The sequence below is a fragment of the Artemia sp. Qi Xiang Cuo genome, chromosome 3, assembly GCF_049724085.1.
Source record: "Artemia sp. Qi Xiang Cuo chromosome 3, ASM4972408v1, whole genome shotgun sequence".
NCBI lineage: Eukaryota > Metazoa > Arthropoda > Branchiopoda > Anostraca > Artemiidae > Artemia > Artemia sp. Qi Xiang Cuo.
This window is the reverse complement of record NC_142796.1, coordinates 76,439,670-76,460,157: the sequence shown is the minus strand read 5'-3', so window position 1 is coordinate 76,460,157 and position 20,488 is coordinate 76,439,670. Positions and strand designations below refer to the sequence as shown.

The window sequence follows — 20,488 nt, the reverse complement described above, 5'->3', positions numbered from 1 at the left end:
AGTTCATATAATAGACCTAGGAATAAAGTGAATATACCACTTGATGCCCTTTTTTATGCTCTTTCTGAATATAATAATCACTTTTCTTTCCAGTTCAATTTTAAACCTGTTTTGGACCCTTGAAAATGATAACATTTTTTTTCTATAGTTTTGGGTATAAAAATGGTTAAAACATTGGTTTCAAACTTACTACTTCATTATGTTAAAGTTAAATAATCCTCAAGCATTGACTTTTCAAAATTAACTTGGATAAAAATTCAAAAAATGTTGTCCATCTGCTATGTTTCTTTTGTTGGCCTTGATATTTTTTTATATTTAGGTAAAGTGTCAGTTTTCAATCAGCCTAACAAACTAAGAAGAAAACATGGCAGAATTGTGTTGAATTTTTTTTATTCAACTTAATCATGACAAATCCATGTTTTTACCTTAAATTACATTACCTTAAATCACATTGTCTAGTGAATAAGGAATTATAAACTTTTTTGAATTATAAACTTTGACAAAATAAATTTTTTAGTGAAACAGTAAGTTTGAAACCAATGTTTTTAACCCATTTTTATATCTAAAAACTAGAAAGAAATTTCAAGGGTCCTAATAGGGCTTGAAACTGAATTTGCAAAGAAAAGCAATTATTATATTCAGAAAGAGCATTAAAATTGGTATCAGTTGGTATGCTCACTGTATTTTTAGGTCAATTATATGAACTGTTCCATATTTACTGCCATCTTTACTTTTCTCTCATCATAGCCCTTGAAAGCAGGGTTGAACCCCACTTTTGTACAGGCTACTGTTTGAGATATGGTCAGTCAGTTGGTACCAAAAACAATCTGTGGACAATTTCTCTAGAAAACATCTAGTAAATGTTCCTCCACTTTTCAGAGTGCCCATGCTTCAGAACCATACTTGACCACTATAGCTTCCAATAGTCTAACCTTGGTTCACATTGATTGTTATCAGCTTGCACATAGCTAGGAACATCCAATAATCAATGCATGTATCTAGGGAATTCAAAGAGGTGAATGGATTTCTTTCCAGGAGTTGTAGAACTTACAATTGGACAAAGAAAAAAAAAACTTTTTTGTTCAGGCAACTATAGATTTGTCTTTTTTGCAAATATAATGAGTGGCAATGAATTTTCTGAAAATGAAAGTGGTTTAGAGTCTGTAATAAATGAGATTACCTCTTTTAAGGTTTGTATTCACAACCTGAGGGTTAACTAAAGGTTGTGACATGATATTTGCCTAGATTAAGTTGCAGCTATTGCTGCAATCATGGTTTGTATTTTTTCTAGGCTGCAGCTGTTGCCACCATCATGATGAGAAAATGTCCCTTGAACCAGAACAATTATTATTTAATCATTAGCCTCTTGTGAAGGAAACATGCTGTTCAAATCAAGGATTTGCAATGTTTGATGTATAAAGATGCATCTGTATGACTTTTTATGGTTTTCTTTATACAGAAGTGAAGCAGCATAATATCTTCTGAATGACACTTTAGTGCATCATATACATATTAAGAAACAATAAAAAAATGTTACCTTTATAACTTTATTTATTCTCCTCTAGAGTAGTATGATGTTTAAAGAATCATCTGCAAGAGTATTTTTTCATTCTTTATGAGAAAAAAGATAATTTTGTTTTGTGTTTGACTTTGTACTGCATTCTATACAGAAGTACATGACAATAATGTATTGTTTGGATATATAAAAAAGTTGTCTATTGTCATATGTAGGCAACCCAGATTCTCACCAACTTTTATTTTTCACATTCCATATGTAGGTTATTGTACTTTCATATAGTTGCCAAATCACCATCTCTACAGTTAAATAACTACACAATTTCTTTTACACCACTTGGAAATTTGATTTTTTCACTGTTACATTTGTCTTAATTTTTATCTAAATGTAAATTTGTCAATTTGGATATTTGAATCATATACATTGCTAACTATTTTAATTGCACCAAGCGTTGTTAATATTGGGCCCTAATCACAGATGCACATTTTAGCTTGAGCCTAGTCTTAGAAACTACTGTCTAATCTTGGACACATGTTCTTGAAACTGGAACAGAGCATCTCAATCACAGACAGATTAAATCACAGACAAATTTTGTGGTAAAAAGCAGTTATATTTGAATAGGGTAGTCTATAAGGGCATCTTTTGCCTAGCTTAGTTGTTGAAAAAGAAGTTTCTCCAGATTTTAGTCAGCCAATACCAGCCATCTAAAACTATCTACATCATATCCAAGGTAAAGAACCTACTATTCATGTTTAGGAATGATATATTTTACTTACAATGTTTGTCCAAAATTAGGCAATGTTCAAGTAGGGTGAACTTGGGTAAATCCAACACGGTGGTAACTCTAACACCCCTGTCTTGTTTGGCTCAGTGATCACAGATGTCTTTGGTTCTGTATGCCATCTTCTTCCTTTAGCTTGGGTACTTTACAACAGTAATCAATATTTTTGCCATTTTCAATTCCTTCTGTAATAAAGCAATTTCAAAATTTTGAGGAGGGCATTTTTGTTGGCCACGAGGTAGGTAGCAAATTTTAAGCAATAGTGCAGAAAAATAGAGAGATGATAAAATGATTCTAAATAGCTTATAAATTAATGGGATAGTTTAATTAATTCCTATTATTGATTAGTATTTTATTCTCAAACCCCTCAGGAGGTACAAGGGGGGTCAGACTTACCCCAGAAAAACTCATAGGTTTTGGCAATTCTACCCTAGATTTCAGTGTATGTGTCAACTATTAACAATGTTACATTGCATACTATACATAATTTACAAAATACTAATAGATTAGACAAAGAAGCAAAGAGATTTCCCTGACTTGCCTGCTGTTACTCTTGGAACACATCTGAAACTGCCCAATTATTTTGAGCAGAGTATGGCAAATTTGCTCAAAGTGATGGAAAAGTGGGGCATGGGGCTTACCAAACAATGGCTTCTAGACAAAGTGAAAAAATATATCAGTGAGAACAAAATCAGTACTCATTTCACAAAAAATTGATCAAGTGAAGACTGGTGGTTTGGGTTTAAGAAAAGAAACAACATCTTGCTTGAGGAACCTGTGCAACTTGAAAACCCTGAGGGTTGTGCAATCAGCAGACCCATTCATCATTCAAGGATTTTATGACCTGCTATAAAAAAAAACAGTAGAATAGCTTGACATCTCAGACAAACCAGAATGTTGGTACAACTTGGACAAAACTTTGTACTGTTGCAATCCTGATCAGCTTAAAATCACTGGTGCAAAAGGATCACGAGCAAAGTGGCAAACTGGTAGCAATGGGTGTGATAACACACGTGTATTAGTGCATCAGATGAGAAACTGCCACTGCAGGTAATCTTCTCAGGGAAAAACACTTGGAGTTCCTGGCTACCCATTAAAGACCATCCAGATACAAATTTTTCAGCTACTAAGAAAGGATGGAAGACAGCAGACCTCTTATATAACTGGTTTAAAAATGTTTTCCTGCCTCAGGTGAAAGAAAAAGCACTTATTCTTGACAACTATGGTTCCCATTTATTCTTGGTACTTGTGGAGCTTGCTTCATAAAAGAATGTTACTATCCTTAAGTTGCCAGCCCATGCATCCCATGTTCTGCAGCCCCTTGACAGAATTATTTTCAAAGAGCTGAAACCATCCTATGAGCAGAAGCTTGTGAACTGGCAACAAGCACACCAAGGTGACGTCTTACCAAAAGAAGGACTTGTGAAAATTTATGTTAGATCTGGGAGACTTAACTTAACCCTCCACTGATTTAAAAATAATTTTAAATGACAGGAATTTACGATTCCGCTATTCCAGCATGTATCAACTATAACATGATTGACAAGGCCAAGTTTGATCCAGCCAAGTTAAAACAATATGTTGAAACAAAGACATCAGAGACTCGGAATTTAACAAGAGCAACATCCAAAGTGAATGCTACAACTAATCAGATTACTATTTCAGTCTTAGTTAGTCCAAAAAGATTCATGTGCATGAGAAATCATTCGAAGAACTTCTATTGGACTCAGCATGCTACCCTTTTCTTGATGCCTCAGCACCCAGGACATCCAGTAGGCATAGAATTGCCTGGGAAGCCAAAGTAATCACGTCTGTAGAGGCTTTGAGAGGGCTTGAACAAACAGAGTCAGAGAAAAAAGAAAAGCTTAAGAACAAAAAAGAGAAAGTAAAAGAGAATATGCTCAAGCCAAAACTGAAAAAGAAAAAAAAAGTGATCTTTCCAGTGAAGACTGTGGCCTCTCACTGGGTTCCAAAACTGAGCAGATACCGTTGGCAGTGACAATGAAGAAAAGGAGGAAAAGAAGCTAAATATACAGCTTATGAGTACTATGCTGTAGCATACAATTGCAAACGTGATCAACAAGGTTTGTATATTGGAAGGGTACTTAATTTCCCGAAAAAAATCTTGTTTGCATAAAATATCTTTGCTGTCTGAGCCTAGCCAATTATTCATATGACTGGCCCCAAAAAGATGAAATTGACAAAGTTGAAGAATACATCGTTGCTGGACCATTGGAGCTTTCTGGAGCTGGTCCCTTCACTCTACCATCATTCCAAATTTGGTATTCTATCAGCTAAATTTGGTACACTAGGTCCTGCAAGTGATCAAAATTTAGTTTTCTCAACTCCCTCTGATACTAATAGAATTTTTTTTTTTATAAAAACCGGTTTTTTTAACTAAAAAAAAAATAATACTTATTTTCTCTGATATCAATTGAAATTACAATTTTCCCCCTATTATTTGAAGTATGGTGTAATTTTTTTGGATTTATAGTAAAAATTAAAAAAAAAATCCTGTTCTCAGATACTTCTTCTGTGTACAGGGGGTAAGACCAACACTGTCAGAATTACCCCAGGCCAGGAAGAAAACCTGTGTTCCACTGTGGTACATGAAAACTATTGACGAGAGTTTTTGTTTTGCATGGTACTTCTGTACATAGAAGTATCCTCTATCATGTCTTGAAGTGACATAATTTTTATCTCTGAAAGCATAAGATTTACCTGGGGGTGTCAGATTTACCCCAGACTAGGGGGTAAGTTTGACCTCCCTGAGATGGGTTACTTTGGTGCAGTAACTCACGGAAACAAAAAAACTTGCAAACTTTCTGGACTATGAAGAATAGTACTAGTATGACCAAGAATGATGTCAAATGGTTTTTATTGTACCAGTAACTCCTAAACAGTATTGGAACCAAATTAAGCTGAAAAAAACTCGATAAGGGGTCGGACTTACCCAAGTTCACCCTACTGGGGGTTTTATCCTACAGTATAGGCTACTTTTACCCTCTATTCAGTGCTTGGCACTTCTACTGTAAGACTCCTTCCATGAAGGAACCAGCTATAGCTCCTATTAAAGGGACTAGGAGGCATTTGTGATTGTCCTCCCTAATGACCCTAATGCTTCTTGAAATCCTCTGCCCCAAGTACTTACGTGTGCCCAGTCAGTCCAACCCCCACAATCACTTTACTCAATTCGGACCATCCCCAAAACCCCCTCACTCATATTCCTCCCAAAAATCCACATCCTTTCGACTCCGTTCTTCTCTGTGCGTCCAAGAAGTTACCGACCGGTTCTGGACTCCACCCGTTATTAGCCGAAACAAACCCAACCCCTCCCCTCTCAGACAATCCCCACCGTACTTCCCTCCCTCAGCATCATCTTGCCCCCCCCATATAAAGAACACTCCCAATTTGACTTATTCCCAGATCACCCGGAAACCTTTCTCCCTTCCCTTGTACTTTTTCCCCCCTGGCTACCCTACCAGTATGACTCTTGTTTAAGAGTAAGCAGGCAGAATGATCCACAGGTAACACGTCCATGCAGAGTTTCTAAAACTTCAAATAGTAAGACGAATTCCACCATAGTTCCATCCCAGTTTAATAATATTCCCATAATTTGTCTGTTGTCCTCCTTTTCTCCCAAGCCTGGTTCAGTCCCGCCTTTTAATACTGCCTCAAAGCCACCCCCTTACCCACATTATCCTTCTCATAAACTTCAACCCCAAATAATTCCACTCCGAATTGAGAAAAAATCCCAATGTCCAAATCGGATTAAAATTCCAACTTTCCTGCTTACCAATGCTGAGAGCCTGAATTTTGATAAACTTACCGAACTCGAGGGTATCTCTGAAATTCATAAAATTAATATTATTGCTTTGACAGAGGTTCAGTCCCAGAACCCAGATTTCCTAAAAATCCGCAATTATACTCAGTTTATAAAACTTCGCCCTCCCGATCACCCTCTTGGGAAAAAAGGGGGTGGTATATTATTTTTTGTCTGAGATAACCTCCAACCTAAACTCATCCCCACCCCCAACTTATCAGATTACGATGAAATTCTATGGCTGGGTCTTAGACAAAAAGTACTTCCCCGCTCTTTCAATTCAATGAAGACCACCATCTTTTATCATTCCCCTAAGCAAAGTATTGACCAGAAACACTAATTTATACAACGATTTCTTATAAGTGCAGACTTTGTGTTATCGAAGTATCCGAACTCGGGTATTTGCTTACTTGGCGATGCGAATGACCTGAGGATAGACTCTATCTGCACCTCTCTAAATATTAAACAACTTGTTAAAATATCTACAACAAAAGGTAACACCTCTCTGGATGTTATTTGTTCAAACATGAGTAAGTATTACAACTCCCCGCAAGCACTGCCACCAGTAGGAGGCAGTTACCACTATTGTCTTCTTTTTTCTCCCTCTTCAGCCATTGAACATTCCTTTACTACCTCCATTGGGGTTTGCCGTCCCCTTAGTCACACAGGCCTTTTTTCTTTTGGATCATGGCTGACCAGTGAAAGATGGTCAGACCTTTATAATTCTAATAACCTTGACGATAAAATTTTGATTTTTCACAAAAAACTAATTGATTCCTACTCATTATGTTTCCTGGAAAAAAAAAATCAGAAAATGCTCCAGTGATAAACCTTACATAACCAATCACATAAAAAGGTTAATCCGCACGAAAATAAGCTTATTTAACAGGAGTAATTTAGCTGAAGCAAATAAGTTAAGAAATGAATTAAAAAGTCAAATTAGAAAAGCTGCCCGAGACTACTATAAAAATAAAATTATATACTTTCGCCATGATAACCAAAGAACTGGTACTCTAAAATAAAAAAACTTACCAGCAAGAGTTAAGAAACATCTAAATTTTAATATAAATGAACCTCCAAAGACCACAGCTAATGACCTCAATAAGTTTCTGGCTTCTATTGTCCAGAGTCTCACACCACTCTCTTACGCACTTCCAGATATTCCTGATCCTTTTTCACTCCCACATATTTCTCAATTTGATGTTGTAAAAAAAAAATTGAAAAACTAAAACGATCAAGCATTTGCCCTTTAGATATTCCTGTTCCTCTGATTAAAGCTTTCAGTGATTACCTCTCAAAAACCCTATCCACCCTGTTTAGTGAAATTACCAAAGCTGGACAGTTCCCTCAATATTGGAAACAAGGCTTTATTACCCCAATCAAAAAGAAAAATGGGAAGCCTGGCTTTGATGGCATTCGTCCTATTACCCTCATCTCAATTTTTTCTAAATTGTATGAAAGTTTTCTCGCAGACTGGCTTAAGATGAAAGTTCTCCCCCTCATTGATCTTAGACAGTTTGCTAATCTCAAATCCACATCAACCTCTCATTACCTGATCCATCTTGTTGATACCATGAGTAAATTACTTGAAAAACCTAACACTTGGCTTAATCTGATTTCTATTGATCTTCAAAGAGCTTTCGATTTGATTAACCAAAATTTACTCATAGATAAACTTATAAAGGAATTCCACATTGAAATTGTCCTTGTTAAGCTCGTTGCCTCTTTTCTCTTTACTAAATCTCAAGCAGCTACATTTCAAAATTGTTTCTCACATCATTTTCTCAAATTTTAATGACAATCACCAGGAGATTAATCCTTTTTTCTCTTAAGATTAACACCCTTTCAACCCTTGATGACAATAGGAGGAAATTTGTCAATGACTTGGCAGTTTTAGAGATATTTCACAAAAACATGTTTAGCAACCCAATGGGCATACTCCAAGATATTGCCTGTGAGGCCTCTTCCCTTGACATGACAGTTAACCCTTCTAAATCCGCAAGACTCTCAGTAACTTTCCTTAAATTCCCTCCCTTTTTTCTTGCTCCTATTCCTCCTGAAACCTCCGTCACATCTCTTAAACTCCTTGGTGTTACAATTTCTTCTAATTTAAAATGGGATGCCCATATAAATAATATCCTACGACAAGCAAACTCCTCGCTTTCCCTCCTTAAACTTTTAAATAAATTCAGTTGCCCCCAATCACATTTACTACAAGTATACAATTCTTTTGTGCGTCCCATATTAGAGTATGCTTGTCCTGTGTGGCACCCTAGCCTCTCAACTGAAGCAACACAAAAAATTGAAAATGTCCAAAAGAGAGCTCTAAGAATTATTTTTAAAGAGGGCAAGATACCATATTTGCGTTTGTTAAATATTTCAAAACTAGAGAGCCTTGAGAGACGAAGAAATAATTTGTGCCTCCATTTTGCAAAAAATGCCATAACAAACCCTAGTACGGCAAGTATTTCCCCCAAACGTCACTCTCCATCCAGATTACGGCCGCCTCGAGCTGTTTCTGAGCCCATCCCTGTTTTGTCCCCAATTTGCTGCGTTACTTCGAGATATGAAAGAACTTTCGTCCCCTTTATTACAGAAAAATTAATAAAATGTCCCAATTGCTTATTTTTTCCCCTCTTTTTTGTCCCCCCCCCCCCTTATTGATCAGTTTTTATTTTTTAACTATTTTATTGACTTACTGTAGTTGGATTATTGACACTTTCTTAGTGTTCCTTTTAATTTATATGCATTTATGTCTCGCTCTTTTTTTGTGTATATTCGCTTATTCCCCCCCCCCCTTCTTTTTTTATGTCCGTTCTAATTCTTTTTCCGATTCGTATTTGTGTAAGTTTAGTTTGACCAGTTTTTATCTTTTTAACTTTTGAATTGACTTTTTACAGTTTTAATTATTGACTGTTAAATGATTGTTCATAATGATTTTTCTATTTCGTTGTTGTTTTTTGCATTTTTGCCAGTTTTAGTGCAACCATTTATAATGTCGACTCCGAAGTCCGAATTCGGCCCTTTGTGGGCTTGTGATAGTGATCTTTTTTAAATAAATATCTTATCTTATCTTAAATATATTTGGATGGAACATAAGAAAATATTCTATTGATATAGTTTGCTTTTCTGATTTCTGCCCAATAATAAACCTTAAACAGATGGATATGCCTTTTATGTTCATTTTAAATATACTATTTGCTATTCTTGCAAATACATCCCAGCCTCCCCTAATCAGGCCCCAGGTTATATTAAAGAGATTGTTGATTGAGTTTTTTTTTCAAATTGGCTTTGTTTTTTTTTCATTGGGAACTGTCTGTCAGTGAGAAACAAGCAAAACAAAATAATTGTAACTAATAAAACCAGCAAAGCTTTGCATAAACTGGAGAAACCCAATAAATAATTTTTTTGGAATATAATGAAATAAATTTTGTTATGACAATGCTTAGTTCAGAACAGAACACAGAATCCAGTTATCAATCAAACTAAGCTATGTATGAGCTAGCATTCAGGAAAAAAAAATCTATTTAAACTTTAAATAAACATAATATGACTTAAAAGGTACTAACATTCCTGAAAATCTGTTATTTTCCTATAAATAATTGTACCCACCAACTTAATACCATCATCAAACCAACTTCCAGAACTTCCTCCCCTCATCATCCACAAAAAATAACTTTAAAGATTTGGGTGTTTATAATGAATATGAAGGACACTTCTGTTCTGGTAATATATAAGGTATAATACATGCCACCTTTTCACCACCACTCTTATCAACATACTACCAATTACCAGAATGCCAAGTTCTACTTTAGTATTTCTTAGCAAAACTCTAAGTCTACAGTTTTTTTAGAGTGCTGATGGATACTTCATTGACATATCTACTTTGGGACAATTCGGTAACACCTTAAGAGAGGGGGTCTTCTAAAGGAAACATCTTAATAAAATAAAAGCAGTACTGCTAGATTCCTTATTATACATTATTTCCAAATATCATAGCCATTTTTCTGACAACTTTAAAACATCTAAATTCTTACTCTGTAATATGCAGCATGTTTCTATTAAGACTGCAAGAATAATCAGTTTAACATAGGACCTATGATGTATAACTAGATTGTAGCAATAGAGAAGCACATTACTAGGCCTATAATGGGACCATATGGGGGGGGGCTTTGTTAGAGTAGCAATTATTATATTTGAAAGATGAATAAAAAAAGGTATCTACCATTACTACTTTTATTTTATAAAGTTGTTTCCTTTAGAAGAGCCCCTTCCCTACAGAGTTACTGGATTATTAAAATTAGGGATGGATTGTAAGCAATGGGCTTTTTTTTATCTTAGAAAGTTACAGGGATAGGTGGGTGAAACTTTCTGAAATAGATTCAGAGTTTAAATTGTGTATTATGTGTAATGTGTATTGTGTATTTGTGTAAAAATTTTGAATTCTCAATCTTAATTGAAGAACTAAAAAACAACTCTAATGACAATGCGGCTGCTATCCTATTGAATGAATGAATGAATGATCCTATTCATCTCACTGGTCGTGTTAGAGGTATTGCTTGGAAATTGATCCAGTAGCTTGAAAATCCATAGTTAAAATGAGCTTAGACACTAGTTTTGTTATATTGAAAAATCAGACTGGCATTAAAAAATACATAGGCATTATATAATATTTGTTAAGTTCAAGTTATGTTGGTTAAGCTTTTCATGATATTCTTCTAGATAGAGGTTATTGAAATGTCAGCATCAGCCTTTGTCAATGAAGCAATTAAAAAAAATATGGACCTTAGCTCAAAAATCGAATCTGCTATGGATTCTTTTGGGAAAGCACTTGATGGATTAGAGTCAATAGTTATACCTGTTTTCAATGAAGCAGAATCTCTACAAAGGAGAAAAGAAAGTATGTATCTTTTCTCTTTTCTTAGTCACTATTCATGAAGCAAATAAAAAAGAACAAAAGTGGTTTTAGTCTCTTTTCGAAAGTAAAACAGTTAAAGGAGAAAAAACTGCTGTAAATTTTTAAGTGTATGTTTTTTTTCATTGATTGTAGGAATTGCTCCATATATTAAGAAAGAAAACAAAACATGGCACCCAACGAAGATACTAAGAAATGATAAAATTAAAGCTCTCTTACAATAGTGTCCAGTTATGTTTGCAATTTTTCAACTACCAAGTTGGCTTAAGAATATTTCCATTTCCATAAAAATGAAAGTTTGAAGTTGTAACCTAATAATTCATAAACTGAGGGGTAATTGAAGGTTTTTGTGGCTTTTGGCCACGATTGTTCGGGAAGGATTTTTTTTAATTTAGTAGAAATGAAGGAATTCGCATGAATTTGAACATTTTGTCTTTTTGTGAGCTTAAAATTCATAGTAAAATGACCTGTACAGTAAATAGACTGGTATTTTGCTTTATAAATTGTGTACTGCCAATATTGCAACACTCTTAACTTGTAGAGGCCTAACCTGTCCCCCTGACAGAAAAATTCCTTCTTAATGCGCAGATATTATTTTTGCAGATTTTTCTTATTCTGTGAGAAGGGTTGTTGTTGGACCAGCCTTATGACTAAGACCCCACCATTCATCATTGACAGACACATAGTTTCAAGTGCTAAATATTGCTTAAACATTTTCGTCTTCCATTCAATTTCTTTTTAGGATGCTCTCTTTTTCAACAAAAAAACTTTAGGAACTATGTAAGTAGTTATTAGGCCTACAGTTTTTTCCTAAAAGAAGTAGCCTAACATAAATCAGTAGATTTATAATTCACGTTTGAAAATAGTCTGGTCAATAAATTGAGATTTAGTTTATAATTTGAATTGGACTCTAATCTTGCTGCAATCTTAATTTTGAACTCAATTTAGCTCCTTCACGTACCTGCAAATATCTGATGTCTTGAGAAAGTGTATCAAAAATAATTTTTAGCCATCATTGCAGATAAACATGCTATATTTTATTTCTGGTGCTACCTTTACACAGTAAAGTTTGTAATTTTTTAAATATTTTTTTTCTAGTATGAGACTCTTCCCTTTGATATGCTAAAATGAAAACTATACCTGACTTAATGACTTTTAATGAAAAGGGTAATTTGCATATGTAATATTTTTGCATGCCTTTAAAAGGCCTGAATTGCACTTTTATTTTAGCGCAGAGATCGTTTTCAGTGACAATTTTCAGAGAACTTTTTCCACTAAAGATGTTTTTAAAGAAAAAGATCAAAGATGCACAGAAATGAATTTAAATAATAATTTAAGCATAAAACGGCCGTAAATCACTATCAATAAATAAATGAAATTCAAACCGAACAGAAATTGCAATAAATAACCTGGTCAAACTTAAAACAAGCAGAAACTACCACAAAGAGGAGTAGGGCTAAAACCTCTTATGCCCTCTAAGTCCAGAACGTAAATTTACATTTTACTGAAAACAACTTCCTCTGGACAATTCCCTCAGAACATCTCCACATGCTAATTGAGTAGACAAAGAGCAAGTATGACAAACAAAAAGAATTTTTATTTAGGGATTATGTCAAATCCTTTAAAATTTCCCCTGGAAAGTTTACCCCCGGAAATTTCCCTCTACACAGAAAATTATCCCTAGGGAAACCCACCCCAAGCACAGAATTCCCCTACCCCAAAAAATGTTTGTATACTTCTCAATAACAAATACTATATATAAACAATAGGGAAATTTTAAAGACCAATCCCCAGGGGCTAGAGGGGTCATGTTATCTCCAAAGGTATAGTTTCGGGACTTTTCAACTATGCTGGACAAAATGGCTATCTCAAAAGCTATCTTTTGATCGGATGATTTTGGGGGGAAAAGGGGCTTAGGAGGGGGGCTAGTTGCCCTCCGATCTTTTTGGCCACTTAAAAAGGGCACTAGGATTTTAATTTCCGTTAAAATGAGCCCTCTCCCGATGTTCCAGGATCATCGGTCCGATAAAATCACTCCTGGGAAAAAAAAACAAATAAACATGCATCCATGATCTTTCTCCCGACAAAAAAATACGAAATTTCACATTTTTGCAGATAGGAGCTTGAAACCTCTACAGTAGGAATCTCTGACATGCTGAATTTGATGGTGTGACTTTCATTAAGATCCTTTGTCTTTTATGGGGCGTTTCTCCCTTTTTTCGAAAATCAGGTAAATTTTCTCTCGCCTGTAGCCTTTTGTGGGTAACACTAAGCTTAATGAATCTTATATACTTAGAATCAGCATAATAATTCGATTCTTTTGATATATTTACTGATATCAAAATTCTGTTTGTTACCACGAACTTCTTGATTTGGACACCCAAAATTAAACATATTCCCCTTTTTATTCTCTAAAACCTATCTATATCCGATTTATAATTTGGATAACTTGCGGTCCTTTCGGTAGAGGTGGAGGAGGCAGCTAGTGTCATCCTCGAAGCCATATTTACTAGAATTATCGACAACTAAAAAAGGTCTCGGAATAGCTCTCTCAAAATCTTAATCTGATATCATGGGGGGGGGGGGGTATAAGTCGCTGGGTAGTATAAAAGGGCACGGTGAGGGTGCTGACTGCCTTCCAATCTCTTTATACCATTAAAAGGAACACTAGAACTTTTAGCCCCTTCTGAAGCTTCCACGGCCACCCCTTCCATAAGAAAAGGTTGGAAGAATACATTTGGAAGTACATGATTGTTTACTTCGGCAATGCTAGAGTGTTACCTATAATTATGCAAACACCCTTATGTAATCAGCTTGCGATACTTAAACATAAAGTTGATTATTTGGAATGTCTAAATTAAGCATAAAAAGTATACTCTTTTGATGTCCACATTGCAGTCAAAGTCCTGTTTATAGGGTTTTGGTTGCCTTTTTTGAATCTACATAAAATGTTGCTTCTTTTGCTTTGAAGATGTTAAAATAAGAACACACAAGCCCAAGGATTTTTTTTTGCAGTTGAAAAAAGTTTGGAATAATAGGAAAATAAGTCTTCGAACCAAGATTGGAAGCTACAGTGATGATGGTGGTCAATTATCATACTGAAGCGTGGACACTCAAAAGCCGGAGGAGAATTTGCTAAATGTTCTCTAAAGAATTTGGCTACGGATTGTTTGGGTACCCGTCTGACTGACCATGTCACTAACAGACAGTACTCTCTGACAGTAAGCTGTACAAAAATGTGGTTCAATCCTGCTTTCTAAGGCTATAATGAGAGAAAGGTTGAGATGGCTTGGATACATTTTGCGAATGAAGGATGGCAGGTGGCGAATCACCGTTCTTGTCACCCAACCATCTAGGGCCAAATGAGAAGCAGGTCGTCTCCGAATGGGCTGGGAGAATGTCGTAAGAAAAGATTTAGGGGTATGGGAACTTCTTGTGAGGGTTTGAAGAGATTGGGATGAAGGAGAAGTATGCGTAGATATGTTGGCCTCAGGCGGCGTGGTGCTCCATTGAGTTATTCGGAGTAGTGGTAGTTTACATACCCAGTTTTTAGAGTTTTGGTGAGTATTAATGGAAGTCACTCAAGGTAAAAAGAGGTTTGAAGAGGAGGGATTCACCCTTCACTTCTCATGATTGATTTGAACTACCCTCTTGAAAATTTCTAAGACTTGGGTCTCTGCTGTGCAAAGGGGATCTGCTCTCAAATTTTTTGAGGAAATTTACTTTGTATGGTTGAAGTATGCAACCCAACAAATGAATTGCAGAAGAGAGTCAAGGGATTTTTCGTGCAATTCTTCACGTCCAATGCACAGATCTATGACACCCAACTGCAACGTTCATTTGGATTGGAACCGTAGTGTAAAAAAAAATACAGACCCGGGGATGAAAAGTGAAGAAATCAGTCCCCATAGGCGAGCCTCTTGAGGGTCGTTATTAAACCATATTTATTTTAATATATTATGAAATAAAAAAACTAATTCCTTAAAGATTCTGTCAAAGAAGTTTGTTGGCAGTATTTTTCCTTTTAAGAGGGCATTGAATGCTCCTCTCTGGTCAAAATCCGTGGTTCCCATTAGCTTTTACGTTGGACCCTATGGATATCAAATTATCTGAATGTCCGTTCTTTATTTCTTTTTAGACTTGGAGAAAACGGTAAAAGCTTTGGAAGATGTTTTGGGTTACTACTATGTAAGCCGTGATTTAGACTCAGTTATAAAAGATAGACCTTTGAATATTGGTATTGACAGATATTTAGCAGCTTTAGAAAGATTGAAGAGTGCCTCTCAGTTTTTTATTCGAAATAGTCCAGAATCGAAAGAACTTGAAAACGTGGTAAGTATTGTTAACTTTGACTAATAAATGCATTTTTTTTTAATCAGTGTGTTAAGAATCAAATGGAAAAAAGACACACACAAAACCAACATTAGAAACCAATTCCAGTGATAATTACCTTATAAAACTGCTTGCTGTAATTCATAATGCCTATAATTATCCTTTATAATTGACAACTCTTAAAAAATTTGTATAGTAAATTTGGTGTCTTCACTGGTTTCTAGTGATATACTCTTATACCATTTAGTTTGTTTCGTGGAGCCTGCATATTAGACCCATGGCTCTTCATTCATTATGCCATATATAGGGTCGAATTAAGAATCTTCCATAAAAGCTTCTCAGACGGTGCTCTCCCTTAACAGTAAAGTGTAATTTATTTCTTTATGTTTCCAAGCACAAGCAAATCCTTAGTAAAAAAAAAAAAACTTTTGAGAATTAATTAGTTTTTTTTTGGTTTGAAACATCCCTATTTTCATCCTGATATCATTCTTTTTGAAAAGAACGAGTGTCGCTGAATATTGCTAGAAAAACGGGGTTATCACCAAAAGCAAAAAAAAAAAAAATATGTTACGACCTAAGTTTTCTGAATTTTCATCAGAGGTTCTTTAAACCCATCGTGGGAAAAGAAGGGTAAATCCCTCTATCTCAAACCTTTTAATTAGTTTGAGTGACACTTGTACTAATCAAAGCTTCAAAAAGCAGGTAGGCCTATATAAAACAATGTATAAATCAAAAGAATCTAAATTGTATGTAAAATTTTGCACAAGCATTTTTTTTTCTTGTATAAGGAAACTTCGTGAAGTTCCTGGAGTAAGGTCCTTGTCAATTGAAATCTACTTAAAACAGGATTTGGATAGTGATAAACACATCAGCTGAATCTACTTTTTGTGATGATTATAAATATACCAAATTCATGCCCTATCTATCACAACCTGATAGCACCCTTGTTCACATGGTTCGCTACGACTTAAAAATCGTCCTTTTAAGTAAGGCTATTACCAACTTTACATAAGGTAATATTCCAGACTTGAGCTGTTTGGACTTGCCATTTTTATTATCACTTAAAATAATCTCTCTAGTAAAATAACTTTTTATATAATATCTTTCTTCTAGATGTGTCTACTTGAATTTGGTATAGTAACATTGAATGATGAGTTCAAGGATATAGTTTCTCGTAACTCTAAGCCCCTTTTGCCTGTGAATGTCACAGACCTCCTATCAGGAGACGCAGATTCAGAAAAGATCATGGCCCTAGACTTTTTGCCCGTTGATAAGAGGGAGGTTCTTACCAAAATAGCGGATTGGCTTCTTTTAGAAGACAAGGATGAATTTATGAACATCTACGCAACATTCAGGTAGGATAAGTAGACTGTTTTATTAAACCTTGATTAAGAGTTTTAATTTCTCGTGCAGAAAATCGGGAGGATGTTGCAAAATTGGTTTGACAAACGGCACGTCTCTCTCTGTTATTAACAGTGTTGTTCTGAAATATAGCTTTGTAACGGAAAAACAAAGAAACAGAAAAAAGAAACTAAAAAAAGAAAACTATTCTAGCGATGTTTCATAATTCATATTTTTCCAATCATAGTCGGTTTCGCCTACTCTCACTGAGATTAAGTGCTGCTGAGAATCAGGTGCTGCTCACTGAGAATCGTGTGCTGCTCATTTTTTAATAAAAAAAAAGTATAACCTACATGTAGGTTATACTTTTTTTTCTAAATTAGAAGTCATATAATGTCGATATGACTTTTACTTTAGATCCGGATTCAGAACATATACATTTAAAGAAAATGTTAGATATATAACCGAATCTGTTTGCTTTATACTTTTTTTAAACTTCAAACTGGAACGTCGGTTTGGGGTCACATCTTCTTAATAAATGAGCACTCTTCCCCAATGACCTTAATTATATTAGTGTTACTTCTCTGCCACGTAACTGCACTGCCACTTTTTTTTACAAGGAGGTGGGACTCAAAAGTGCGCCCAGACGATGAACCAGATTAAATTTTCAGTTTTGCTAACGTTAGTTTGTGCCAAGAATGGTATATAGCTTTTCTTCAGTCCAAATGCATGATTATCAGAGAAATTCACTATGGGTTGTTTTCGTGTACCCCACTGACTGAACGTATCTCAAATAGTAAGGTGTGCGAAAAATATGGTTCAGTCCGGCTTTCAGGGGCTATAGTTGAGATGGGTAGGACACATTCAGCGAATGAAAGATGAAAAATTGTCCAAGATCATCCTTTTCAGGCAACTTTATTGGGCCAGGCGAAAAGCAGGTCGCCCCCGAATTTGGGATGGGAGGATTTCGGGAGGAAAAATTCAAGGGAAATGCAAACTTCTTGGATGGGTGTAAAGAGGAAAGCTTTGAATATATTGGGATGAAGGAGGAGCGTACGGAGCTGTGTTAGCCTCAGGCGGCTTGGTGCTGCCGTGAGTTGTTAGTAGTAGTAGTAAATGCAAGATACCTGTTTAACTAAAAATAAAGGTCATTCCTGAAAAAATGATACAATATCATTGCAAGCTAATCTGGGTAAAGTAGGTTCTGGAACTACTCTGGACAAAGTGGTTGATCCAATTTCGATATTTTTCATAGCTTAGCTATACCAGCAATATTTTCATAGCTGGGCCGTTGCTTCAATTAATTCCGACATCTTATCAGAACTATCCTTAAAACTACTTAGCAAAAGAGTTAAATTATTACCCAAACATTCATACTTATTTGTTCTGTGGAGGCAGATTAGATTAGAAATCAAAATTTAAAAAGTTCTGTTTCGTTTTGTTTTTATAGCCTTTCTTATTATGTTGCTTATGCCCTTGATCCTATTTGCATGGCTAGGCCTTCTCTTCTGGAATAATTTAAACCGATAATACCAAACCTGTATATTAATATATACATATATTAATATTAACATATAATATTAATATTTATATATATTATACCAATATAATTTTAACATTTATTAAACCGATAATATATAATATTGTTTTTAGTCTTTTTTTATAATATTGGATTAGCTCTGAATGTTGATAAATGTGAGTACATAGCATTTAATGTTAAATCGCAGTCTACAATTTTTGTATTGCCTTGAGAATCTTCTTAAATCCAATGGGATAATGTTGTGAAGTGGCTTGGAATCCATATCTGCAGTGCGCTGTTAGGGCTCCGTGCAAAAGCTCTTGTCAACATTAAACAAAAGCTTCAGTTAGGCTGTGGGAAAATTGTCGCTAATCGTAGTGGTTACTCACGTTGAGCTCTCGCCCGTCTTTATAGCACCTTGTGTGATCACTCCGTTTTACTTATGTCTGGTATATATCCTCTGCTCTAGAAGAAGCAGCTAAAATCAATTCGAGTGCTGTACTTTCGGTACCTGAAATACCTACTTTATTTGCCCCAATCTTACCAGAATCATGCTATTGTTAGTAAATACTGTGATACGGATATTTCAGTGTCTCTCGAAAGATTAAATATTGTTTTAACTGACAATGCTGCTTTTTCTCTGGGTTGTTTCCACCCGCTAATTCGATTGTTTTGCCGTAAATGGTTGTGTATTATATTTGTGTATATTGATGTTTCTTTTTGTTTGTTTTTCCTAGTACTCCGCTTGTATTCTGTTTGTTTGTAGCAGGTTAAAAATAAATTATTATTGTTATTATTATAAAATCTTAAAGTGATGACCATTAAATGTTTTAAAAAACCCATAAAAAAGGTCATACAACAGCACCTTACCTAAAACATTAGTTAGGTGCTGGACTGTATATATATATATAGTATGGAATGGCCCTATCGCGAATTCAGATCCATTACTGCTAACGGATCCTTTTATTCTTGAAAAACTCTAGTTGTATATAAATTATCTTCCGTATCTCTTTAGTAAATAAACATTAACGTTTTGGATACAAAATTAGCCCTATTTAAGGAATATTTGCCTTCATATAGAGGTACTACCTTTGATACTTCTTTATACTCTCTAGGAATTTGTGTAATGCCATTGATAAGTTGATCAGATAAACAAGTAGGATTGGTGTAGGAATGTTCATTCCAGGAAAAAATTGAAATGCAAATGATTATTATTCCGCCAAAATGTGTGAGAAATATCTGGAAAATAACGTAGTAAAAGTCTGCAAAAATCTGAAACCGCGAAATGCTGTAAAATTTCACTTAAAGGTCCCCAAAAAAATGTATGAATTTTAGCCAAAAAATAGAAATGGCTTTGAATAAGTTTTTAAGGGTTTTATACTATGAATTTGGATCTACTGAGAAGAAACATCAAGTTTATAATTGCTTTAGGCTTCAATTTTGCCCAAAAAACACATAAAAGCCAAAGTTTGTTGAGACAGCCTGAAAATTCATTTTTCTTCAAAAATGATTTGGAACCCATGGAATTATTGAAATTGGATCAGCCACTTTGTCCAGAATAGTTCCAAAATCCATGTTACCCATAATAGCTTGGAATTATATTTAACCATTTACATAAATGGCCTTTGTTTTTACTTAAACAGGCCTCATGTATTTGGGGTGAAGGAAAGCCGTATGCTGTTCTTTGTACAAATTAACGTCCCCAAAAACTAAAAGTCGATCTGATTTGTCGTCTGGCCCCACCTTCGAGCCGTAAACTCGTGTTGCTTAAAAATGTTTGACTTGGTTTCTTATGTAAACTCTCTTTGAGTTATCATTCCTCCTTGGCTGTTGAGAGGGGAGGTTTAAGTTTTTATTTAGCCTGACATTATCTTATGCTTCTAACCTCTTACTTTTCTTGTCAACTGTAAAGTCTTCTTAGGTATTTTTCCGAAGAATACACTGCCCTTCTATGACGAACCAATAAAAGTTCCAATAGGGATAAGTCCTGTTATTAGACAGTGAAACAGATACAAAAAGTTCTGGATATTTCGATAACATATACAGTGACCATCTAAACTGTTAAAAAAAAATATCTTTTGTTTTAATTATAACACTAGTTTATATGCTGATAACGGTCACTGCATATGTGATCGAAATATCCAGAGCTTTTTGTATCTGTTCCACTGTCTAGTAAAAGGACGTATCCCTATTTGAACTTTTATTTGATCGTAATAAAATGTTCCAAAAAGAGAATCTGGTTATTCGTATCTATCTGGCTT

At 35.0% G+C, this 20,488-nt stretch overlaps 1 protein-coding gene across 4 annotated transcripts in view; it reads left to right on the top strand.

Moving 5' to 3' along the window:
• The window catches only part of Exo70 (exocyst complex component 7), a 61,484-nt gene that overhangs the window by 13,423 nt on the left and 27,573 nt on the right, over positions 1-20,488 (top strand). For 2 of the 4 annotated variants that reach the window (XM_089086586.1, XM_089086588.1), the window contains exons 2-4: positions 10,843-11,020; positions 15,174-15,367; positions 16,481-16,722. In XM_089086586.1, coding sequence (XP_088942712.1) covers positions 10,843-11,020; positions 15,174-15,367; positions 16,481-16,722 — 614 coding nt within the window. Of the gene's footprint in view, positions 1-1,291; positions 1,430-2,028; positions 2,113-10,842; positions 11,021-15,173; positions 15,368-16,480; positions 16,723-20,488 lie in introns of those variants that run through there. The other 2 variants (XM_089086584.1, XM_089086587.1) reach the window with 2 other exon arrangements.